We start from the raw sequence: 27,419 nt of genomic DNA, 5'->3' as shown, positions 1-27,419 counted from the left end.
TAATTTGCTCATTAATAATGTGAGACATAAAATTTATGAATTGAATTGCACCAAATATATATTAGAAAATTTTAAGTACCTCTTAAAAGGTTATCCAATAATCTAAATAACTCCTCCCTTGTTAAAAATTGTACTCAATACTCGATAAGGCCTTAAAATTGTTTGAGTTGCTAACACTTTTAGCAATTAGGATCAAGTCCTCTGTCCAAATTACTTTTAGTCTACTCCAATTTTAATTCACTCTATGTATTATTAATGGGATTTTAAATAACATTAATTGACTAACACAATTTTTTTTTTCTGGCTTCAACGAATGAATCAGTATTCTTTTTATATTTAATTTTGAAACATGCCATAGTCTATTAGTTAATTAAAAATTAAACGAAATTTTAGAACAAAAATGTAAAATATAATAAAATACAGAGGAAGATCCTTGCACTGCTTAACTAATAATGAGTGGAACTTGGATATCCATCAAATCCAAAACTGCTACTAATAAATTGACATCTTAATAACATACATATCCATTTTTAAGTCCAGCTTCTCTTTAAAGCAGAGCATAGTAACAATCCTGTGTCACATTTACCATAATTTTTTTGAAAAATAATACTGCACAAACCCCCATGGATTTATTTTTCTTTTTCCCCTTTCAAGCATCAAGAATTTAAGAAAGCCAGTTTTTGAGTTTTTAACATTAGATTTAGGCATGAATGTGGATCACATCCTTTACTTGCCACCTTAATGAATGAATTTCGCTTCTAAATAAGGATTACAAAGAGCTTCAACTTTCAGGACTTTATTTCTATCAAATATTATATACAGATGGTGCTGGTGGTCACTCAATTCCTACTCTCAACTAACAGTTCATTCTTTAATCTATGTGTGGTATATAGATTTAATACTTCATTTCCATCTCTTGGAATTCTTCAGCCCTTTTGACTTTTGTTTAGCAGCTTGAAAAGCCTGCATCTTTTGTTTCTTTCGAGCTTCCTTCTCCGCCTGTTGAAACCAAGCAAGGCATGATACATAAAAGTTGATGCTTATGTACACCATGTGACAATAATCTCTCCAGTTTTTTTTTTTTTTTTTTTTAAAAACAAAGCTTGGAATCTCAAGTGTATTGATAATTGCTTACCTTTGACATCTTTGATTTGGCTTTCAGTCTGGGAGCTTTCTCTTCAAGATCCGCCTCACGCTCAAGCTCCTTTACCCTTGCCTCGAGGTTCTTCTCCAGATAATACTGTTCATTTGAAATTGATACTCACAGTTAATAAAGACGGATTATAAAGATGGGAAGAGTTCATTGAAGAAAACCATACATTGTAGTCGCCTGCATAGTCCTGCAAATGGCCATCTTTTACTTCCACTACTCTGTTGACTATCTGCCGAATGAAGTATCGGTCATGCGAAACAGTAATGACAGTGCCACTGTATTCCCTAATTGCCTCCTGATTTAATCGAAAGATTGCAAAATAAATGAGTGATAAAAAGCTAAATGCTACAATATTGAAAAAAGAAAAATAAATGAAGTGAATATAGAAAGATAAGGAAAAAAACAAACCTCTAGCATCTCTTTTGAGGGTATATCCAGATGATTAGTTGGTTCATCCAAAATCAGTAGGGTTGATGGTTTTACCATGAATTTGCAGAAAGCAAGACGCGCCTGAATGCAACAGGAAAAGACAACATCCAAATTCATGCCTTGAAAACAAAAAAAGTATAGATACGCATATTATCATTACCATCATGGGACGTCAAATAGAACCGTATTAGGTTAGTCTTGTATCAAAATTCATCAGCATGCATAATGTTAAACATTTTAATACAATACACCATCGGATAATTAACCATCTTCAATTGAAGTACCCTAAAATTTGTCAAATTGAATAGTACTATCAACCAAAATAGATTCAGAGCAAAAAATACGGTTTGTTTCACAATAGCAAAAAGTGTACGACATATAAACTTCTATGTTGAGTAATTACCTTCTCACCACCACTCAAAAGGGAAACCTTCCTGTCAAGCATATCGGCTTTGAAGTTGCAACGACCAAGGAGTCCCTTAATATCATCAATTCTCCAGTCCTCTGCAACCTCTTCCACTGTCTGAAGCACCGTTTTATCCAAATCAAGAGCCTCGGCCTGAAAAAATATTGATTAGAGCAAGTGCTTCGTACTTTCTTAAGCTCAAAATGGGATCCCAGGAACTAGGTGAAAATAAAAACATGTTCTCAAAGGCCAAATACCTGATTCTGCTCAAAATAATTTGGTAGAACATTATGCTCCCCAAGGATCACTTCACCGCCTCTCGGTTTCTCTAAACGCATTATCAGTCTCAGTAAAGTACTCTTTCCACAACCATTTGGACCAATAATGGCAATTTTCTCTCCTCTTTCAATTGCAAGATTTGCCCTGTTAAATAGCAGCTGACATACAAACCCAAACGTTTGTCATAAAATGAGAAAGCTTAAAACAATCCCCACCAACCTCTTCACACAAACAAACATCTCAACTCACCTCATCGTCGTAACCGAATTCCAGATTCTTAATAGTAACAACAGATCTACCACTTCTTCCACGCTCAGGGAACCTGATCTTCATTTGTTTTCGTTGAAATGGCTTCTCTATTTGACCCTCTTCCTGAAGCCTCTCCAGCTTCTGTTATCACACATAAGAGGGAGAAACTAAGTAACCAGAAAAACATTTAGAGTCTAAAGAACTGATCTCATGACACAAGCGCCAAGTATAATGAACCAGTAACAATCGAAGTAGCAAACACCATCAAACTGAAAAGAAAGAAATAAAAGATGAAATTTTCAGGCAGCAGCAACCTTAGTCTCTAAAAAAAAAGTGTCAACGGCCATACTGAGAACTAATTTTAGGTAGACAGAGTGGCTAACTTGAGACAAATGGACTTTTGAAAGACAAGCAAAGAGAATCAAATAGCATGCCTGAATTTATATGTAATACTATTTATGCGAATTAACTCTCTGGCCAACATGTTAAGAAAAATACATAGGTTTCATCCTAACAAATTTCACACCGTGTGATCCAAATCATGCACCATTTTTGATCCAGAATAGAAAACTAATTGGTCTAATAAAAGTGTTTACAAACTTAGTGAACAACCTTAGAAAAATGGTATAAAATTAAAAACTGAATGTCAACAAAATTTCCTAATGACTAATAATTAACCTAGAATTCTGGATGAAAACCCTTAAAATAAGGAAAAAAGAAACTATCCCCAATGACACCTTTCAAAATACATTGTGTTCTACGCTCAGGATTCCAAAATTCAAGGTATCATACTTCTGTATGAAATTAATTGTACAAGGTAAAACCATCAATTGTAAGAGTAAGATCTGATGATAAGTCACGCATTCACTTGAAAGATTACTGTCAGTCCAGAAGGTTCACAATCTGGCAGTAATTTCATTTCATCATTAATAGATGCATGTTTATGAGATAATGTCATGATGGAGCAAAACTAAACATCTTCACTCAACAATGACCAAAGTAGATGGCTTGCATTCCTCAACAATGAAATGAAATATATTTCAGGAATGACTCCCTCATACATACCTTTTCGGCAGAAGAAGCTCGGCCAGAATTTGCCCCAGCACCTAATCGGCTTATCAAGTCTCTTGTCTGCTCAATCTCCTTCTGCTGCTTCTCCCACGCAGCATACTGAGTTTCAATCCATGCTGCCTTCGCTTCAACATACTGAGAATAATTACCCTCAAATGTCCTGGAAAAACCCATATCGGTCTCCACAATCTTCGTACACAACTGATCTAAAAAAGCTCTATCATGAGATATAATGACCATTGGCACATCTTGCTTTTTCAGATATCCTTCAAGCCACTCAATTGTATCAAGGTCAAGGTGATTTGTAGGCTCATCCAAAAGCAATAAATCAGGCTCCTGAAAATTTACATCCATATAAAAAAAACAGCTAGAAACACCAATATACTCTACTACATATCATACACATGAGCCACAAGTTAACACCATCTACATCAAAATATATCTAACAAGCTAACTATTTTCCTTAATCAATTCAATGTTTAAACTTATAATGAACAGGTACTACCAAGTCATTTGAGCTGCTAATAGTACGTCCTTTGGATAAACTAGGCAACTATCATGATATCAAATAAAGAACTTTACCTGCAGCAAAATCTTTCCAAGTGACATCCTCATCTGCCACCCGCTACTAAAACTGGCAACCAACCTATCTGAATCCTCAGGGGAAAACCCTAGCTCTGGCATTAACTTGCTAACCTTAGCATCAACCTCATCCAAATCCACAGCCTGAGCTCTCCTTTGCAACAAATCAAACTCATCCAAAAGCCTTCCCATCAACTCCAAATCCTCTGTAGATCCTTCTATCGCCTTTTGAACCCTCTCTAACCTCTCAGAAATCTCCATTTCCTCTTTAAAGGCACTCATAAACTCCTCCCTCACCGTCCTACTCATTGAAACTTGGAATTCTTGGTTCAAAAACGCAACTTTCATATTGGGCTTGGCTTTTATAACGTTCCCCGAATCGGGTTCTTCTTGCCCCGTTATAATTCTCATTTGGGTGGTTTTCCCTGCCCCGTTTACTCCAACCAATCCAATTTTCTCGCCTTTTTTCACTTCCCAATTCACGTTTTTCAAAACCGTCACTCCTTTATAGCTTTTGCTAATGTTTTCGAGCTTTACACCGGAGGAAATACCAGAAGCGCCGGTGTTGGATTGTTTGTCGCCACGCTTTCGATCAATCTCTTCGACTGTGTTGGTTGAAAACAATGACTCAATGTCGTTTTGAGGTTCTTTAACGGAGGTTTCAACACTGAGAGTGGAAACTTGGGCATTTACTTTAGTGGGTCTAAATTTAAGGGTTTTGGGAGAAACGAACGATGAGGAATTCCGGGTTAAAGAGGGTCGCATAGAGGTGAAGAATGTTGAACGAAGGTCTAAGCGATGGAATTTCGTGGATAGGTCCATGTTTGATTGGTGGGAAAATGAAGGGAAAGGAAAGGGAAAGAATGATAATATCTAATGAAGGGAAATGGGAAGCTCCACTGTGAAAATTTGTGGAAGAAAACCAAATTCTCAGCCCACAAATTAGAGGTGAAACAATGGAATTCTTTTAGAAACGTTTAATCGGAACTGAAAACAAACAAATCATTATTTAATTGAAACTTTCTTAAATAATGGCCCTTTTTCCTTTCTTTTTTCAATAAATATTTTCCCTTTTATTCATAAAAACAAATCATCATACTCATTCAACATGTTAAACCTTCATATTTTTATTAAAATAATATCATTTTCGTGAGTGATTAAAATTATGTCAAAATAATTTTTTTTAAAATTATTTAAAAACAAAAGGGTATTAATTGAAATGGAAAAATTTAGGCTTTCAAAATTTGTGTGTATCAGCTTTAAATCCCATTTTGGTGGATTTCTTTTTAATTTTTATATACCAAAATATCTTCATTATTAATTATTTTTATTAATTTCTTAATTAAATTATTGTGTGATTGATTTGTGACACTAATTTAATCTAGAACTTTAATATAGTACGAGAAATTTTATCACATGTTATACCTATAAAAATCATGTATTTAGAACATAAATTTGTGTTTAAAATAATTTACAATAAATAATAAAATATATAGTTAAAACTAATTAGTAATAACACATAAAATAAGTATGACGTTAAAATAAAAAATAAAATTATAAGTAAAATAAAATACACATGAATACATTAAATTACGATTAGTAAATAAAATTGAAACTAATTAGTAATAACTTCATTTCCTTTCTTGGATATAATCTCTTATGATATTAAATTTAGATAACTTTTTATTATTTTAAAATAATTTAAATTAAATTAAATTAAATCAATAAAATTTATATTTAGTATATTTTAAAATAAAATTTATTTTATAATACATAGAATGATTCATATTCCTTTTTAACTAACTAATTCAAATTTATTAATAATAATAGTGTGGATAGTAATCGAATTGATACTTAATAGATTATTGAGTAGAAAAATAAATAAATAATTTTGAGGTTGTTTAGCTGAAGAAATTGTAATTATTTTGGTCACCACTTAATATAAAATTGTGGGCCAACAGAAGAGAGAGAATCAGATGAGATAATGATGGCCGTTGATTTGAAGGACGAGCTTTTGTGGTAATGGTTAGCCAAAAAGGAGGAAATGAAAGAGACAGCGGCCCAGTTATTGCCACGTGCTATCCTATGCTTGATTCTACGTAATCCACGTGTCCAATCACGATAATAAACCGAATCCTCTTTGATTTTATCCTTGAAACTTGTTTTTTTCAAAGAAAAACCACAGACGTAAATATTATATAAAAATGAATATTCATTAAAAAAATTGTCCACCAAACAGGGCTATTCATTTGAAAATTTACTTTCCTATTCCAATTTGTTTTCCTCTTAAAAATACAATAAATTTTTAAAAAATAGTCATCCATAGAATAATAATAACACCAATATTTACTCTTTTAATCAAGTTGGTGTAAACTTTTAACTACGCTATCTTTTCATCATAGAGATTAAAATTGGAAAAGGTTGGTAACTTCCATTGGTAATATTGGAAATAAATAGGGATTAAGTTGAGAAAACCTATCAAATTTAGGGACTAGATGGCTTCAATCATATGTTTAATTATAAGTTGTAGTTATGCAGCCCATTGGTCACAAATTTTATTTAGGCCCAATAAGGGTTACTAGTAATAAAAAATAAAGGGTGTTTTGTTTTATTTTTTTAGGTTATGCGTTATGGGCCTTTTTTGCAAACAAAGAAGTTTAAAACAATATGGAAAAGATTAGTTGTACGAGGTTAGAACTTAAATCTGGTAAATCACGTAGGTTTAGGTGATTTTTTTATTTTAAATTGTCTAAGTCAGCCTCACTCTCGAAAATAAAAATTTACAAAAGAAATTCTCTAAAGCACCAAAATAAATAGAAAGTAACTCAAAAAAGGCAAAAGAACTCAAATCGAACCAAAAAGTCAGAAGAAAGCAATGCACATAAGGTGTTTAAGTAAATGCTTTGAAAAAAATATACGATTATTCAAGAATGAAATGATTACAAATGAAGGGGAAGACTCTATTTACATTTGAACTTTTTCAGATCCAACAGTAAAAATTGAGTTACATCAATGGTTGATATTAGTGTCTATCTAAAATATGAGAATCCTAAGTGATTTAAACCCTATATATTCTTATCATTTAGGATTTTCAATAATTATTATAGAAAAATAGAAGTTGATGAAGTCTTTACATTTTAACCAAGTAGATGAGTTTTCAATTTCTTTCAAGCAATGGGCCAATATAGTCGAGCTAAATATATTGGGGGAAAAAATTCAATTTGAAAACAATTTTCTTACATAGCGAAAATTTAAAATTTTAAAAATGACCCGATTTATGATATTTATAGCAATAAACCCTAAATCGAATCTCAACCTGTGTTTTCGGATAGACGAATTATTGTCGTTCTCGACTTTCAACCAAACGACCTTCTCCGCTATACTCATACCATAACCTACTTCAAGTATGGGCTCGAACAATTCGAATAAAAATACAGAACTAGAATTCATTTTTTTTGTTTAAGTGTGAAAATAAAACTTCTTATCAAATAAAAATGACAGAAATTATTATTCCAGAAAATAGATTTAATAGTTGAGAATAAATTCTCTCTATTTCTGGGTAGTGTAACAATATCTTAAAGTTGTGTAAATAAACCTATCAATGCCATCTATTTATAGGGAGAGGATGTAGAACACTTATTGAATTGTAGAAGTTTATTTCAACTAGAAAAATGAACTACTGGTCTATCTAGGAATATAAGGGGCGACATCCCTAGTTTATAAAACTAGGGTTTGTTGTCCCATCCTTTGTCATGAGGGGCTTTTGGGCCTCTCCCATATTGGGTCCAATTACAAGTACTTCCCGGGCTTTTAACTCAATACTTTATAATTCAATCCAACCTAATATTTATTTTTCTATTTCCCAAAATAAACATCTCAATATTTTTTTAATTAAATAATCTTCTCAACCCAATTCTAATTCTATTAAAATCATGACGATTTTACCGTAAAAAAATCTATGAGAGAATATATATATATATATATAATATTTCTACATTCAACGGTTCACTATGACCAAATGATTTATTTCAATTTTCTAAATTCATTTAATTCAAAAAAAGAAATTCATTTCCAGGTCTTTTTCATTTTGGAGAAAACTACATTCATTTTTAAATGATTTCATTTCTCCATTTTCATTTTGGAAAAAAACCATAATTATTTCCAAATGATTTCATTTCTTCATTTTTATTTTCATTTTGGAGAAAACCATAATCATTTTCAAATATTTCTCATTTCTCCATTTTCACAATTTCTATTCATTTTTATTGATTTGATTCAACATGACATTCATTTCTAGTTTCAATTAGCTAGCTGAGGGACTAATTTGACATATATGATTGAGGCTCAAATGATTTAGAATTAAGTTTTAACTTTTCGCTTATTAATTATAAACTCATTTAGTTACGAAGTCATTTCACTATAGTATCGTGACTAAGCTCTCCCCAACAACATACTATTATGAAAGCAACTCGATCAATGTTCGTCTAATGACCTTGTCATAAGTGCGTTACCCTCATAGGATATCCTTAATCTCTTTGGGGTTTATCTCATGGCAATTACATCTTATTTTATAAAAAGTCAATTACTATTAAATAGTAATCAAGTCATTTATCACAAAGACGAACGACCAATGACCACGTTTACTTTTCATCAACCATGTAATGCCAATGAGAGGATATCATTTACCAATGTCTCAGGTTATGAATTTAACTATTTTGAATGACATTAAATACTGCAGAAGTGGTATACCCAACGCACTAGCTTTCGATTCCTTATCTATTTGAACACAGGATTTTCCTGACATCAAAATATACGATTCGTGCATGCATAGTCCGTCACCTACTCAAGATTTAGGTATGTCACATTATGAATATCACAAGTGAATAAATCCATAAATGGATTCAAAATCTATTCTTCTTGGGTCCAGTTCGATGTACTGTCAACCCAGTTAGTCTCATCTATGTCTCTATCTTATAGGAGATATTCATTTTGATACCCAAGACAAAGCATCTCCCCAATTAGACTTGATAGACGACATATTAGTCTTTCAATCGATTTGTTCATTTTCGATTAGACTAAGGACATGTTTAGGTTCGTCTACTAATATAAGTCATCTTTCTGTATTACGATCCGACTATGTAATATTGGTTAGTATTAGTTTAACATTAGACAACCAATGGGCAATATTTACTTTCATTTTGTTTTATGGCAAAAAATCACACGAGGACAATTATACAAATTATATTAATGTAATTAATGAATTTATTTTATTAATCAATTTATTCAAAAAATTATAAATTTACAAGCGAGTATACTACACTCAAGACATCATATCCAACAAAATAAACTAATTATTTTTTAAAACTATTTTTGTAGCATCAACCATGGGTTTTATTTTAATTATTTTTTAAAACGATTTAAGCTAATTATTTCTGTAGCACGAACCATGACTATTTTCAATAATCCACACAATAAACCAAAAATGTTATTTTCAATGAAAGCTATGCCATTTTCTAAAATACTTGTATTTTATGATTATCATACGCTTTATATCAATCACGAAATCAGAAGTTAACATCCTTTGATACAAATGCAATGATCATGCTAGTAATCGGTTTGTTTCTCAATCAACAACGTGAAATGAACGGTATGTGGGATGTTGAAATATTGATTTTAAACCAATTCAAGGTTTTGATTTTATCAAAAGTAAAGTCAAACTGATGTTAATTTCGTGCCTCTTATGATTATAAATGAATACTTAAATTTTAAAACTTAATTTAACACTTAAATTGAATCTTAACTCGATTGGTATGAGTATTGTTGTTAATACATGATGACATGAATACATTATATTCCTATTTATGAGTTGAAGAGGGGCGATGGGTAGCTTTTGTGAATATGTTTTACTTAAGTTGATTTTAATTTAGAAACATAAAATAAAATTTTAAGATTTGAAAGGAATCTAAATTAATTTCAATATTATATTAACTAATCGATTAACACTATCAATGGACAAAAAATTTCATACTTATCTAATTGATTTTGATGTTTTGAAATTTAAAATTTCAATATAAAAAAAATTAAAACTTCCAGCAAGCCGGTCAACAAGTACAATTTGACAAATTTTAAAGCATTATTTTAGTTTTTACCACTTTTTCACTTTAATCCTTAAAGTATTTTACCCCAATCAATATTTTTTTTTAAAAAAGGATATTTTTTGGATGACCAAATGAAAGCAACCTAGAAGTTGAGTGACCAAAATTAACATGTGAACATGATGTGGTGCGTTTAAGTTAACTGTTATTAGAGATTTAATGTTGGGTGATTAAAATAAAAACGTCCTAAAAATTAAGTGATAAAATTATAAAGATTTCAATATTGATTTTGATTTTAAACCAATTCAAGGTTTTGATTTTATCAAAAGTAAAGTCAAACTGATGTTAATTTCGTGCCTCTTATGATTATAAATGAATACTTAAATTTTAAAACTTAATTTAACACTTAAATTGAATCTTAACTCGATTGGTATGAGTATTGTTGTTAATACATGATGACATGAATACATTATATTCCTATTTATGAGTTGAAGAGGCGATGGGTAGCTTTTGTGAATATGTTTTACTTAAGTTGATTTTAATTTAGAAACATAAAATAAAATTTTAAGATTTGAAAGGAATCTAAATTAATTTCAATATTATATTAACTAATCGATTAACACTATCAATGGACAAAAATTTCATACTTATCTAATTGATTTTGATGTTTTGAAATTTAAAATTTCAATATAAAAAATTAAAACTTCCACAAGCCGGTCAACAAGTACAATTTGACAAATTTTAAAGCATTATTTTAGTTTTTACCACTTTTTCACTTTAATCCTTAAAGTATTTTACCCCAATCAATATTTTTTTTAAAAAAAGGATATTTTTTGGATGACCAAATGAAAGCAACCTAGAAGTTGAGTGACCAAAATTAACATGTGAACATGATGTGGTGCGTTTAAGTTAACTGTTATTAGAGATTTAATGTTGGGTGATTAAAATAAAAACGTCCTAAAAATTAAGTGATAAAATTATAAAGATTTCATTTTGGATGATTAAATTGAAAGTACACTAAATCACACTAAATAAAAGAAAATAATTATATTGTCTACAGTGTAACGTAATTTTAGTAAAAGTTTGCAAAAGCACGCTTGGGTTGGGTGCGTAGTTTACTACATTAGTGCATGGCTTGAGTTCGATCATTTTCCCTCAAAATTGAAATGATGTAGCATACCATGAGATGCGTTTGCTATTCCTATTAGTAGAATATTTCGTAAAATCTCATTCACCTATTCTTTTTACACCATTCTTTTTCCCATTACAATGACATTTACAATGGTGATATTAGGTCGTTTCCTCATTTTTAATCAATTATGACAATATATCTTAACTCGATTAGTATCGATATTGTTATCAATGCAGGAGGATATCGGTTCAAGTGGGTAGAAGCCATTTCTTATGCTAATGTCACAAAATCGGTAGTTAGCAAAATTCCCTTGGGGAATGATGTGTACTAGGTTTGGGTTATTTACCATTTTGGTCCCTCCATTTACAAACCCAATGACCCAATTCCATCTAATAACCTAATCCTAAAAGCCCAGACACCCGAAGCCCAATAGCCCAAATCCTAAATTAAACAGAACAAAAAAAAAACCCTAAAAGTCCCTAAGCCTCTAGCCGCCGCCCTCATCACGTCAGAAAGCGTGCCACCTGGGCCTGAGACCACCTCTTTTTCCTTGCCACCACCACTTGCAGAAGATAGAGAAATGGAAGTAAAGAAGCAAAAAAAGGAAAAAGACAAAAATAATATGCTGTAATTCAACTATAAAAAGCCAAAGAACCATTTTTAATTTTTTTTACGAAGAAATTCAACAGAGAATACAGAGAGAAAAAAATTAAAAAGGTGGTTTTTTTTATCTTCTATTTTGATTTTTATTCTATTTTTTTTAAGAGCATAAAAAATAAAAAACAAAGTTAAAAAACTTACCTCATCGCTTTGTTTCCCACCACCGTCGGTGATGCTCTCTTTCGATTCGAAGGGTCTCCAAACTCATTAGGGTTCTTCAACAACCTCGACGGAGATTGAAGAATATAAAAAAAAATAGCAAAGTTAAAACAAAAACTAAGATTCATTTTTTTTTCTGAACTCCTAAGGGTTTGTCTACAGCCTCGTCGAAGATTAGGGAGACGAAGGGTTTCTCAACTGCTAGTCAAATTTGACTGGGTTTTGGGAAATTTGAATCCTAAATCTAAAATCTACGCGAAAAAAGGCTTGGAATGGGTGATTTTGGTGATCTCCGGCATCCGGAGATGACGGTCTTCGTCGCTGATGACCGGTGGCCATGGCGGAGACCTACCAACCTTGTGACCGGACGAAGTGGCGCTCGAGAGAAAAAAATGAAGGAAATGAGTTTTTTTTAGGCTATTAAAATGAGTTTTTTAGATTTTTTTTAACTTAAATAAGGCCTGCGATACAACACCGTATTGGCTTGGCCTTAAAACGCCTAAAACAACGTCGTTTTGGGGTTGACCCGAAAATTCGACCCGAATAGCCTCAGGTTCCATGTGTTTTCGAAGTAATGGTCTAATTGCTGTGTTGGTCCTTCCGCTTTTTTTTGCCTTTTTTAATTTCGTCATATTCCTTTCTTTTTATTTATTTTTTACAGTTTACCCCATAATTTTAACTTCCTTGCAAGTTAGTCCTTTAACCCACTGTTGAGCCAAGGAAATGACATGGGGTTGGGATAATTTCCCTTTGAGGCACTGCACTTTTCCATTTTATTTTAATTCGATCCTTTATATTCTATTTTTTTTATGATTTATGCTTTAAATTTTGTTACATATTCAATTCAGTCCCTAGACTATCGACCCTTGAGGAATGACGTATACTGGGTTTGGGTTATTTTCCCTTTTGGTCCCTACATTTTATTTTTTTATTTAACCCTTTTATTTAGTGTTTTTAGTTATTTATACCTGAAGTTTTTTCATAGTTTCGGTTTGGCCCCTTGCTCATTTAATTAAGTCCTGTACTTTCTTTTTTTTCACCTTTTAAGTTGTATAATTTACATTTTTCCTCTCAAATTTCTTGATTATTTTATTTTAGTCCTTTATTTTTAATTATTGATACTATTAATACTATTAGGTAATTATCATTGCTAATTAATATTATTTTTGTTAAAATTTACTCAAAATCAATATTTTATGAACGTAATTATATTATTATCATACATTTTGTATTATCTCACTATTAGTATCATTATTATATAGTATTATTAATCGAATATTTTTTCATTATTTTTATTATTATTGAATTCATTATATTATTGTCATTTTATTTTATTATTTATGTTATTATTTTGTTACATGTCATAATTTTGCCATCATCACATATTGTAAATATTGCTATATACATTCATCTGTTTTTCTGTGTAAACGCGTAAAAAATAATTTAAGACCGAGGCAATATTCTTCCTGGATTTTGTAGACCGAAAATTATCATTTTAGTAAATTTAACCTTTTATTAAAATGATTAAGTTTCAAGGTGATCCTATCACACCTAATAAAAAGGATCGGTGGCGACTCCATTTTCGTTTTTAAAATAAAAAGCAGATTTCCAAAAAGGTTTTGACGGCTGAACTCCCCTAAATCAAATTACATTAATGATAATTAAGATCAATGCCTATTTATAATATGAGAGTCTTAAGGGATCTAAACTTTATACATCTTTATCCCTTAGGATTTACATTAATTACTCTGATAACTCTAGTTTTACTGGAGCATTTCATTGAGCCATCATGGCTTCAAGCTTCATGTAGATGGGCTTCTTCACATGTTCCACAAGTCGAGACAATTTAAGCAGATCAAATGAGTTCCATTTAATCAATTGACCTCCATGAAATGTTTTGTGTACAATGATCATAAATTTTGATCTACAATTTATGAAACTTGTCTAACTAAATTACAGAATTGAATTCACAAGTTTGTTACAATGGTAGACCGCACGTCAGTGGTTTTAAAAATTTATAACGATTTTTTTTTGGTTAACTACGTAAAGTAAAAATAATTATTTTCTTTGGTGTTGCATTTTTTCAAATTTACAGTATTTTTATAAAATATGTATTTATATTAATTTTATAACAATATATATATATATTTTTTACATTGTAAACAAGATAGATTAATATGTTATTTTTAGAAAATAACTCGAACAAGATATAGGATTTTATTTTCTATCAAAAGTTTTTGTTTTAAAATGCAAACATCAAAATATCATTTCCATTAAAATACAATGTATATTTTATATTATTAAAATATTTATATATTCTAAAATTCTAATCATCTTCATATTGCATATTATTATTTTTAATATATCATTCTTCTTTTCATAATTATTTTTATAATTAAGTAAAATTTCAATAACTTAAATTTTTAAATAATAAATTATTCAAGCTTGAAATTAAAAAAAACTATTATTCTAAAATCTCCAAAATTATAAAATTTTTCATCTTAATGATCCTTTATTTATTTATTTATTTATTTATTTATTTACGTGAATAATGATAAATAGAATTACTACTTAACAACTACCAAGAGACTCTAACAGCTTTATCTTGTTGGATAGCCGTAACCACCAAATCAGGAGGTACTTAAAATATTTGAAGAGAAGTCTGCCAAGAGAGACTAATCTTTGCCAATTGATCTGCAATTAAGTTACACTCCTTAGGAACATACTTAATTTCCCACTGACCTTCAGAGCGCAAAAACCGTTTAACTCTTTTGAGCAAGGTAATACCGGAGTCTATTGTTTCCTCCATGGACAAGGCCCTGACCACCTCAAGATTATCTGTCTAAATCTTGACTTTCTTGTAGCCCTTACTTAATAAAATAAGAATTCCATCAAGAATACCCTAAAGTTCTGCCTCCAAAGGCGAACATCTACCCAAATAATGATTGAAACCCAAAATCCAATTGCCAACCTAATCACAAACCACGCCACCTGCGGAAGCATTTCCGGAAGCTCTAGCCACTGCTCTATCAGAAAATAAATAGAGCCAATTATCTTCATAATGATAATGAATTTCCAAATTGGGTGAATTAGGCTTGATCCCAATTAGAAAATGTTCAAAATGTTGAGACCAACTGAGAGAGATTTTTATAACATCATAAGTTGTCCAATTGATGTTCTGGAAGATGAAAAGATTCATGTTCTTCCAAATTCTCCAAGCAATTAACCCAAATAAGCATAACCAAGTAATTCCCTTTATCCTGCATCTTAAAATGACAACAATGGTTAATGGAAAACCAAATTTGAAAGGAATGAGAAAAAAACCTAGGTTGCTTCTTAGGAGGGGCTACAAGAATCCAAGCTTCCTTAGTAATCAAACAGTCTCGGAGAACGTGCATAATATCCTCAGTATTATGATCATATAGAAGCCATGCACTATTTTGCCCAATTCCTCTCCTAGAGTGTTCTGAATTAGTAAAAAGTCTCTACTTGGCCACAAGCCAAAGAAAAAGACAAACTCTCTGTGGACCTAGATATTTCCAAATAGGTTTCCAAATATCATCTTCAAGATTCCAAGAATCTTCTTTTAAAGCCCAGTAAGCACTTCGAACAGAAAAAAACCCTGAACCAGATCGAGCCCAAATGATCCTATCTTCACCACCAGCAGAATGAGGAAGGGGAATACTTACTATACGCTTTATCATATCATCAGGTAGCCAAGTACGAAGCAAATCAACATTCTAAGAACCATCAAGAAGAACCCAATCCCTCAAAGTACTCTCCAAATTAAGGCTTGCATGAGCCGGAACATAAGAAAAAAGAGGGCCAGCATCTGGTACCCAAGAATCTTTCCAATAACGAATTGTAGAGTCATCACCTACAAACCACATGAGATTATCACAAAAATGGGGCCACACTTTAGAGAAGGAACGTCAAAGATAAAAGTAATAATTTCTGTGAATATAATCTGAAGCTAATTCTTCTAGCCATATTTCGAGTGAAGGACACGAACCCATAAAGCATCCTTTCTAGACACTAGGTTGAACCTAATTTTCATAAGGAATAAATTATTTTGGTCTTGAAGGTGCTGAAACCCAAGGCCCCTATGAGACCTGGGCTGACAAATGGGCTCCCATCCTACCAAGGCTGTTTTTGGATACCCAGCAGAACCACCCTAAATGAATTGCCTTGCAATCCTCTCTATGTCATCACACACACCTTTCGGGATTAACAATGACTACATGAAATAGTTTGGAATAGCTAGGAGAACTGATTGGGCGAGAATGACACGTCCCGCAAAGGAGAGTTTTCTAGCTTCCTAATTTTAAAGTTTATGGCTCAGTTTATCAACCACAAAATTCAGAGTACCTTTAGTAATAAGTTCGTGAAGGAGAGGCACCCCCAAATAACTCCTTAGATTAAGAACTTTCTAGAACCAAAAAAACTGGCTAAGCTGGTCACTTAAACTAATTTACTCTTCCTCGCACTAATTTTGTGCCCATAAAAATCACGGAAGTGCTTAAGGGATTTCCTTTAACAAGAAAGCTTGTTCCAGCTCCGCTTTGTTGAAAATGACAAGGTCATCAGCAAAAAAAAAAAAATAAGGCCGGCTCCGACCTAGATAACCGAATCGGGTATCACCTACCAACTGTGATTTCTGAGTGAATAATATAACCTAACCATTCCATGCAAAGAACGAAAAGATAAGGCGATAAAGGATACCCTTGTCTAGTCCCTCTCACAGGCTTAAAGGATTGAGACGGGACTCCTTTCCATAAAATCTGTATAGAGGAAGAAGAAATTGCACCTATAATCACCTTTCTGAGGAACTCGATAATCCCAGCTACTACAAGAGACACATCAATAAAATCCTAGCTAATTCTATCGTAGGCTTTCTCCAAATCCAACTTGATAGCCATGCAATTTTTACAAACTTTCCTACTAAGCATCGAATGAATGACTTCTTGCACGATAATGACATTATCGGAGATGTTACGACCAGCAATAAACCCTGCTTGCTCAGGTGATATATAATTCGGAAACACCACTTTAAATTTATTAGCGATTACCTTAATTACCAACTTATACATTACTAAACAAATACTAATTGGCCAAAATTAACTAAAATCCTTCGATCGATCTTTCTTTGGATTAAGCACAACTAGAATGTTGTTAAGATCTTCCTCAATTCTATTACCAACAAAGATTCCCTGAACCCACTTACAAACCGCCCCTCGAACTGAGTCCTACTGACTTTGGAAAAAATACGCATGAAATCTATCACTTCCCAAAGCTTTCAATAGAGCCATGTCAAAAAGGGCCTTCTTAATCTCTTCATTCAAAACTGGTTATAAGGAAATCAATATCTTGCTCCTTAAGGCGAGGGAAGATATTAGAAGGAAGTTCACTCATGGGAGTTGGGATTTCACCATACAATCTCTCAAAGAACCTGGCAGCCTCATTACTAAAAATATTCTGATCAGAACACCATTCCCTACTACTAATGCGTAAGACCATAATACAATTGAATTTCCTTATTTGCATTGTACGACTATGAAAGAACTTGGTATTGCGATCCCCAAACTAGAGCCAATCACACCTAGCCTTTTGCCTCTAAAAAAGTTCCTTATGGTTAAGCACACTTTTCAATTCATCTTGAACCTCCAACTTTCATATTGAACCTCCAACTCCAAGTTAACTATGTAACACCCCTAACCTGTATCCATCGTCGGAATAGGGTTAGGAGGCATTACCGGACAATACATCACATTCTCATTCATTTATACATTCAATATTATAAACTATTCACAACCATTCACATTGTCCCTTAAAAGGTTCTAATAGACCTTAAATCATGCTCAGAAGTGGTTTGGGACTAAACTGATCACATATAAAAACTTTAAGAAACTCAGAAAATTTTCTTTAATTACAAGGTCACATGCTCGTGTGAACAGGCCGTGTGCCTCACACGGTCACCAGACACGCTCGTGTCACAAGCCGTGTGAAAACAGAACATAAATATTGACTTGTACCACACGGTCGAGGACACGCCCATTTGCCAGGCCGTGTGAAAATTAAGGAGGTTACTGACTTGGGCCACACGGCCAACCACACGCACATGTGCCAGCTAGTGTGCCACACACGGCCAATAGACACGCCCGTGTGTCTAGGCCGTGCCAAAACTGTAGGGTATACTGACTTTAATTCAAAAGGGTACCCAAGGGACACATGGCCGTGTAACATAGCCGTGTGTTGCACACGTCTGAGACACATGCTCGTGTTTCTGCTTGTGTAGACAAAAATAGGCTATTTGCAAAGCTAATTTGCCACCATTTTCTCTTGCATACAAATCAACCTAAATGGTACCATTTCAAGACATTTATAAGTAACCAAAACCAACCAATTCATACACATATTGTCATATTTACACAACATTTCAACTACTAAATTCCATAACCAAAATATACCAAAATCATTAAACTTGTATGACTTCTAAATGCATTTAATCATCGCCTATTTCATATCACAAAACTCATCATATCATCATCTCAAACCAAACCAATTCATAAAGCATTATATACATCACATATAACACTTATCAAACACATAATTCAAGCCAACTTAGATGGCTATACATACCACATTTACAAGCCAAAATCTCATGGCTAATATTATAACTCAAAACATAACAAGATAACACTAGCCTATACATGTCATATGCCATATATACAAAGCTTCAAAAGTACCAACAAGATGATTCGATAGTGTGATAATAGTTCCCGATGATCCCCGATGTCTGAGTTAGCTTCGATACTCTATAAAAAAAATAACACACACAGTAAGCTTCATAGCTTAGTAAGTTCATACTAAAAATACTCAACAGTTCATAATATACAAAACATCAATTAATAAAAACTTAGTAGTTCTTATATCATTATTCAATTCTAATCTATAACCATTTAATATGTATATACAAATTCATCAAGCTTCATACACATAGTATTAACTTCCACATAGGTATCGTATATACTTGAACTTTCCCGTATTTATTTATTTCATTCTCACCTCTTTATTCAGCACATTAATTCGTTTGGAAGTCTTTCAATGCTCTAATAACTCGCACACTTAGTGCATCAATGATTAGTCAAAGCTATAACGATCTCGCACACTTAGTGCCATTACATTAAACCGAAGTTATCTCGGTATCGCACACTTAATGCCTCATATAGCTGAAGCTATTCCAATTCGCACACTAAGTGCTATTTATAGCCGAAGTTATTTTCAAACGCACACCAAGTGTCAAACATCGTAGATTTATCGTCGTACGCAATCGTAGTCACATATATACAATTTATGCTTTATTAAAGCATTAAAAATATAATTGTAACAACATTTACCATGTATAAACTTACCTCGTACTCAAAATTGACGAATCAAATCAATAACTCGATAACCTTCGATTTTTCCCGATCTAAATTCGAGTTCTTTCTTTCTTGATTTATATGTATTCAAAATTAACCCATTTAATCACCAATTTATTCAATTTAATCTATAAACACATATTTGGGCATTTTTGCACTTTAGCCCTTAAAATTCCACATTTATTCAATTTAGTCCCTATTTCATAAAAACACAAATTACTCAAAATTCAATTAAACCCATGCTTAGCGAATTCTCTATAGGTCCCTAGTAGGCTAAAACTTTCATTGATTTCACAATTTAACCCCTCCGTTTATACTTTTCTCAATTTAATCCCTAATATGCATTTTTACTCAAAATTACTTTGTAAAACATGTATATCAAGCACCAAGCTTTCATAATTCATCATCAAACATTCAAAAGCTCAAGAATTCATCAATGGAAACTCACAAATTCATCAAAAAATTTAGAAATTAGGGTACGGGCCAGCTAGTACTCAAAGCAATGATTACAAAAACGTAAAAATCATTAAAAACCGAGCTCAAAGCATACCTAAATCAAGCTAGAGAAGTGCCGAATGTTTGAACCCTAAAATGACTTCTTCTTTCTTCTATTTTCGGTGCAAAAAGATGAACGAAGTGACCACCATTTTTTTTTTAATTAATATAACATTAATTACCATTTTACAAAATTACCCTTAGTTATAAACATATAAAATCAATTAATGGATGTCCATTAATGTCTATTAACATTATCTATGATCTAATTTCATCATAAGGACTTCACATTCATTAAGCCATAGCAATTTTGGCACTTTTAACATATAGAATACAACTTTTGTATTTTACGCAATTAGGTCTTTTTTCTCAAATTGAGCTACTAAACGATAAAATTAGCTCACAAAATTTTCACTCATATATACTCACATGCTATTTACACATAAAACAATATTAAAATAATTTTCTGACATTAGATTTATGGTTCCGAAACCACTATTCCGATTTAGCAAAAATTGAGCTGTTACAAACTAACCTAGTGGAGGTCGATCGATCCATGGCCTTTTGAATGCTAGCAAACGATCTCATAAGCTATCTTTTGCGCATGCCTATAAAGACATATACAGACCTATTCCATTCTTTGAAATGTGAGGTGAAATCGGATAAAGAATCAACCATGTTACCTAAAAACCTCCACTTACTAGAGACCAAATCTTTAAAATTCACATGCTTTGTCTGTAACACCCCTAACCCGTATCCGTCGCTAGATTAGGGTTAAAGGCGTTACCGAAAAAATCAAAATAATTCACAAACATTTCATAATCATCATATTAACACAATCACACATCATTATAAAGTCCCTTATATAGGTCATCAATACCTTAAGCATGCATTAGAAAGGGGTCGGGACTAAACCGAACACATACAAATTTTTTTCTTAAACTTAACATTTTTCAAAGTCACAAAGGTCACACGCCTGTGTAAATAGGTCGTGTGCCATGCACGGCATTAGACACGCATGTGTGTCTAGGCCGTGGCAAAACAGGGCATACATATTGACTTAGTCACATGGGCAGTCACACACGCCTGTGTGTCCAGACCGTGTGGTATAAAATTTAGCTTGATTTAAACCACATTTCTTCCCCTACTAATGCATATCTAATCCATCTTATTATGAATCATTTCAAACCAATTAATAGGCAGCCATTCATATATTTTCCAAAGTAATATTCAAACATTATATCCAATGAATCACAACTATCTAATGCTTAACTTATAACTGGGCATATATCATTACATATATTTCATAAGCTGATTATCGAACTTATTACTTCAATTCATGCACATATCAAACAGAGTAATCCATATCATATGGCTTATGGTCCTTTAGCATATTTGGCATAACCCACTTCACAAAAAAATCAAGTACAGATTTTAACAACATAGTCATATGTGCATTTAATACTAAGTCAAAACAAAACATAACATATGGTTAAACAAGCATCCATACATGAACCATTAGCCAACCTTACCAAATGGAAAAATATGCTTAAGATACCATCTATAAATAAGTGCATAGTTACCATGTTACCAATAGCTATTTACTAGCTCAATTGCCGAACCAATATACAAAACTTATGTGCTAAGCAACTTGTAAATGTTACCTATACATATCCAATTCATTTCTCATCAATTTGACTAGCTAAGTTAATGTCACGACACATTATAAAATAACTTTATGACCACAAAGCATGCTCATTAATGACCACTTCCAAACCAATTAACAAGATAATTTATACAACCAAAACAAGTCAATAATAAACCACAACCTAATCACATCCATCAGTCATATTTACTTCACTTAAACCGAATTATATTAATCCACAAATGCAAGACATACTATGAATCAAGTTTACCATAAAAAGCTAATTATAAACCTTACATATCATTACTCAAAACCGATTTCATGTAACCAACATCACTACATATTTACTATGAATCATACCTCTTAAATTAAGCTTAAAATATGATTAAATATAAATACCAATATTCGCATCATGAACAAGCCATTTTCGCATGGCTATATAAATATACTAATTCCAAAATCAACTATATCAAAACTAGCCTATACATGCCACATAATTAAAATTCATAACTTTAATTTACCGAAACGATAACCGGATAGTGTGACGAGATCTTTTTCGACTTCCTACCTAAGCAATTCTTCGAAACTCTATAAACATAGGAACAATGCACACAGAGTAAGCTTTAAAGCTTAGTAAGCTCGTATCTTAATAAACTTAATATAACAAATAATTTCATTACAAAGTCATATGCATGATGCTATCTCATACAACTTTTCCAAGTTATAAAACATGTTCTCATATCGAATTATCATCATTCAATATTATACTTACTTACTTCAATAACTTTAGCTTTCACAAACTTATTTAACTCAATTCTCCTATATCATTCAATTCACACTTTCATATAGCCAAATGAGAACATTATGGAAATAACACATCTAATCATATATATATATATATATATATATATACATAAATCTCATATCATCATCATTTATACTCAATTTCACCTTTCATACATATAACATCTGACAATTTCACGTATGCCACTTTATAAACCATATCTTATTCATTTATTCATGTTTCATGTTTCATTTACACGTATTCATATTTCATTTCCCTATACATCACATAACATTCTTTGTACATATAAACTTACCTTTCGTTTTCAAATATTGTATATATTTCAACGTACCTGAATCGGAATGTCTTTCACTTAATCATTTGTTTCTCGGAATGCCCATTGAACTGTTCGGAATCAATAAGGATACTTGGATAACTCATAAGCTCATACAATGCCAACGTCCCAGACGTGGTCTTACATGTAACAAGTATCGATGCCACTGTCCCAAATAGGGTCTTACACGAAACCAATACGATGCCAATGTCCCAGATATGGTCTTACACGTAAATAACAAATTGATGTCAACGTCCCAGACGTAGTCTTACACGATAACACATATTGGAATCCTATGTCATGACATTTGTATCCTAACTATTCCTATGGTTTGTACGGGGTTTTTTCGGACATCGTCACATTATCGGAACTTTCTCGTATTCATATATTCTGCTTCTCGAACAATTTAATATCATAATAACATATATATTACTTATTCAAAATACATATATTTGTATTACCATTAGGCATTAAATTCAATCATACAAATATTATGCATTTATAATATGATTTCGTTACGTTTATTAAAATACGAACTTACCTCATTCGCAGTAACGACAAATTAAGTCGACTAATCCGATATTTTGATTTTCCCTCGATCTAAATTCAAATTCCGCTTTTGCCAATCTAATTAATATCAAAATTAACTTACTTATTCAACATGTCATTAAATTTTATCCAAGAACACATAATTTGGGAATTTTTCATTTTAGCCCCTAACGTTTTACATTTTTACAATTTAGTCCCTATTTCAAAATAACACAAAATACACAAAATATTATCAAACCCATATTAGGCCGAATTTACCTTAGGTCTCTAGCAACCCATTTCTTTCATTTATTTCAAATTTTGACCCCTTAATTTACAAATTTCTCAATTTAGTCCTTAATACACATTTTTATCAAAAATCACTTAATTAAACATGAAAATCTATTAACGTACACATTTATTTTTCATCATCAAACACAAAAATCGTCAAGCTTTCAACAATGGGAAAACATAAAATCATCATCAAATTTAAAAATTCAAGCATGGGTTTACTATTACTCAAAACAATGATCTCAAAAATGTAAAAACTATCAAAAACCAAGCAAAAACGAACCTTGAATCAAGTTTGGACCATGGCTGAATGTTTGAAAGTTTTAAAATTTTTTTTTCTTTCTCAAGTTTCGGTCAAAATATAAGCATTTGCATGTGTTTTATTTTCCTTTTATGTTATGATTTATTATAATAACATTTTTAACTAATTACAAAACTAACCTTAATGATTTTAATGATAAAACTTATAATATAAGACCATTACCGTCCATGCATATTTTCAATGGTCAAATTACAACATAAGGCCCCACATAATAAAAGCCATAGCAATATAGCACTTTAACAAGTAGAAGGCCACTTTTACATTTTATGCGATTAAGCCATTTTTCACAAATCGACACTCAAACGATAAAATTTTCATACGAAAATTTCACAAATATCAATTCACTACTTTAAGCACAGAAAATAATATTAAAATATTTTTCTAACTCGAATTTGTGGTCCCGAAACCACTGTTCTAACTAGGGTCTAAACCGGGTTGTTATATTGTCCATCCTGTGAGAAACCGAAAAGGTCTTCCTTTCGAAATACTAAATTCAGTATTAGTTTTTAGAAGGATGGACCTATGATCTGATTAAATGCGCGGAAGATGATAAACGAGACTATGCGGAAAGGATGAAATCCAAGTATCATTAGCTAATGCTTGATCTATCCGCTTGTGCGTATTACCTCTTTGCCAGGTAAAGGAGGGTCCTGAATCCAAGATCCTGCAAATTACAAGAGTCAACAAAATTTCCAAATAAATTACATCTCCTACCAGTTGAGCGATCATTTTTTTTTATCTTTAGGTGAGAGGATAGCATTAAAGTCACCCATAATCAATCAAGGTAAAGGATCGTGAGGTAAAACATTTATTAAATCAGTCCAAAGAGACTTCCTCTTAACTTTGTCAAGACTACCATACACAAAAAAGATTAAAAAAAAAAAGGAATTAGTGTGAGTTCTACCATGAACACGAAGAAGCCTGGGGATGATTATGAATAATGCTAATGCAAATATTATCCTTCCAACCAACCCAGATGCGACCTAAAAAACCAATAGACTCAATGCGGTGAGAAAAGTCAAAACCCAATTTATCAATAATAGAATTAGCCTTTTTACCACTAACTCTCGGTTCCAGCAGACATACTATATCTGATATATGCTCAAAATTATACTCACGAAAAACTCAGAGAAATTTACTACTCACACAGCCTTGATAATTCCAAGAAAAAATTGATAAATTTAAATCCATGATAAAAAATAAACAAGAATAGAATAAAAAAAAACCCCAAGAAACCTTACTGTCTAGAGCTTTAATAATCATTCTTGAGTTCTTTTACCAGTACCTAGGTCAATTGAACCCGAATCAACACTTCGTAAAGTGGAAACAATCTGAGGCAACCTAGACATAGAATCACTCAAAGGAATTTTAGAAGAATTTTTAATTTTAAAATTATTCCCTTTCCCATGCATAATTTTGTTTATTTTCCTTGTAGCCCGAAAGCCCCCATCTTTACTCCCTAACATTTTCCCCGAATTTTGAATTTTATTAACACCTAAAGCTGAAACAGTGACCCCCCTCAATTGAACACCATCAATTGAATCTTTCTTTTTAAGCGAAACAACAATATGTCTATTGGGGTTTAAATCACCAGGGGAATCAACTACTTGAACTTTAATCGGCTTTTACAACGAAGAAACTGGCTTAGTTGATAGAGCTGGGCCACCATTTTCACTCACCTCCTGACCTACAAAAATCGGATTAAAGCAAGAAACAGTCACTGGTGTTGAATTGGAATGGTTAGTGGAAGATTTAAAAATCTCAGCACCGGTCAAAACTTTAAAAGCAGAATCATTCAAAAAATGAAAAGAACTCATTGGTTTGTTATTTTGAAGAGCAGACTCTATGTAATGAGGGTCCGACACGTCGTTGGGCTGATTCATTGAGCTACTCAATGGGTCCATAACAGCCTTGAGAGTTGTTGATCTAACTGCTCCAATATCAAAAGTAGGCTCAACAGGTGTCCGGCCCACTAAAGTTTTCACTTCTGGATTTCTCCTTTGTGGGTTTAAGAGCCCATCCCCTTGATCACTTATTCTATCTCCCCCTGTTTGCTCAATCCTCATTGACTTAGGGTTACTTCGTGTCTTAAACCCTTGTTGTGCAACATTTTCTCCAACCTTTAATTTATTCTTAAAAACAACCAAATTTCTAGTATCTTCTTTATTTAACTCATCTTCTAGATCAACCAAAACCTCTATATTAGTCAGAGCATCAAATCAGAAACTCGTTTTTCCTTTCTCTATAAAATCCCATTTTTTTAATATTATTATTCATAAAATTACGCCTTACTTTCCTTTTGACCACCATCTATGGCCCGTAAACAGCGCCTTCTCCTCCGCTTACAGCGACTTCTGTCAGAGTAGTACCCTTTTTGATCCTTCACCGTTACTGAATATGGTTGTGAAGCACACAGCTTCTTGGTATATTTGTACTTCCCGTAAGTAAAGCAAATCGTAGGCAGCGCTTCATACTCAACTTTTTAATGTAAACCATTCACAAGAACTTGAGCGATCAGAGGCTTGTCTAAGTTGACATAAACGGCTATCCTGGCGAAGTGACCTGTAATTCTACTGTCGGTATTGAAATCTAATCGAACAACCTTTCCAATGGTTCCTCCTATTTCTTCAAGAATTTTCCTTTTGTATAAAAACCTTGGGAGGCCTAGTAACTGTATCCAAGCCATCACCATGCTTGGGTATGGTTGTAAGGGTTGAATTCTTTGGTCCAAGGTTGAACAGTCAGATACTGACCATAAATCAGCCAAGGACCCTGCGACAGAACTTTTGCATAGTTATCAGTGGATTGAAATTTAGCCAAAAAGTATTCATTCTCTATGTCCATGATATGGAAAGGCTTAGAGGGATTCCATAAACTACTGATTCGATTGTTTAAAGCCTCATACCCAATATTCCTACCAAGTAATTTCAATACAACCGTGTGTTCCATTTCTTTGAACAAGATTTGTTGAATCCTCTCTGAGAAATCAATAGCAGGTATTCCATTAATAATGGATATGTGAATATCTCCTCCCAAAAATTCTAGATCTTCATTAACACCAGCACCAGAATTATCCAACCCCAACTTATCTGACGCTCTAGATTTATTCCCCATAAGTTTATCCTTCCAAGATAAAATTGGACTCGGACCAGATTCAACCATCATATCAGTGATTTCCTTGCCATTGCCCTATTTGAAACGGGCTTTCTTTGTATTACGATCTACACCTGCCCGAGAACCATCACCATCCTCGATTTCTAGATAAGAAATGTTATCACTAGAGTTCAGAGAGATTTCCATTTAAGATTAATTGTTCAATTGTTTAAAAATAGAGGTTAAAAGGATTAAAAAAAAGTGACAATTAGAGGTGTGCATGGGCCGGGC

General features: G+C 32.4%; 1 protein-coding gene across 1 annotated transcript; it reads right to left on the bottom strand.

Annotated features, from left to right (window-relative positions):
• Nucleotides 1-628: 628 nt before the first annotated feature.
• On the bottom strand, nt 629-5,317 carry LOC108467324 (ABC transporter F family member 5). Its single transcript, XM_017767947.2, has 9 exons — nt 4,170-5,317; nt 3,582-3,923; nt 2,517-2,657; nt 2,246-2,425; nt 1,986-2,141; nt 1,562-1,663; nt 1,320-1,448; nt 1,136-1,240; nt 629-999 (listed from the first exon to the last, which is right to left on the bottom strand). Exons 1-9 carry the CDS (start codon nt 4,989-4,991, stop codon nt 904-906), a joined length of 2,073 nt encoding a protein of 690 aa, XP_017623436.1. The 5' UTR covers nt 4,992-5,317; the 3' UTR covers nt 629-903.
• Nucleotides 5,318-27,419: the final 22,102 nt, after the last annotated feature.

Source organism: Gossypium arboreum, chromosome 2, assembly GCF_025698485.1.
Source record: "Gossypium arboreum isolate Shixiya-1 chromosome 2, ASM2569848v2, whole genome shotgun sequence".
NCBI lineage: Eukaryota > Viridiplantae > Streptophyta > Magnoliopsida > Malvales > Malvaceae > Gossypium > Gossypium arboreum.
The sequence above is the reverse complement of the archived record's forward strand: the minus strand, read 5'-3'. Positions and strand labels throughout refer to the sequence as shown.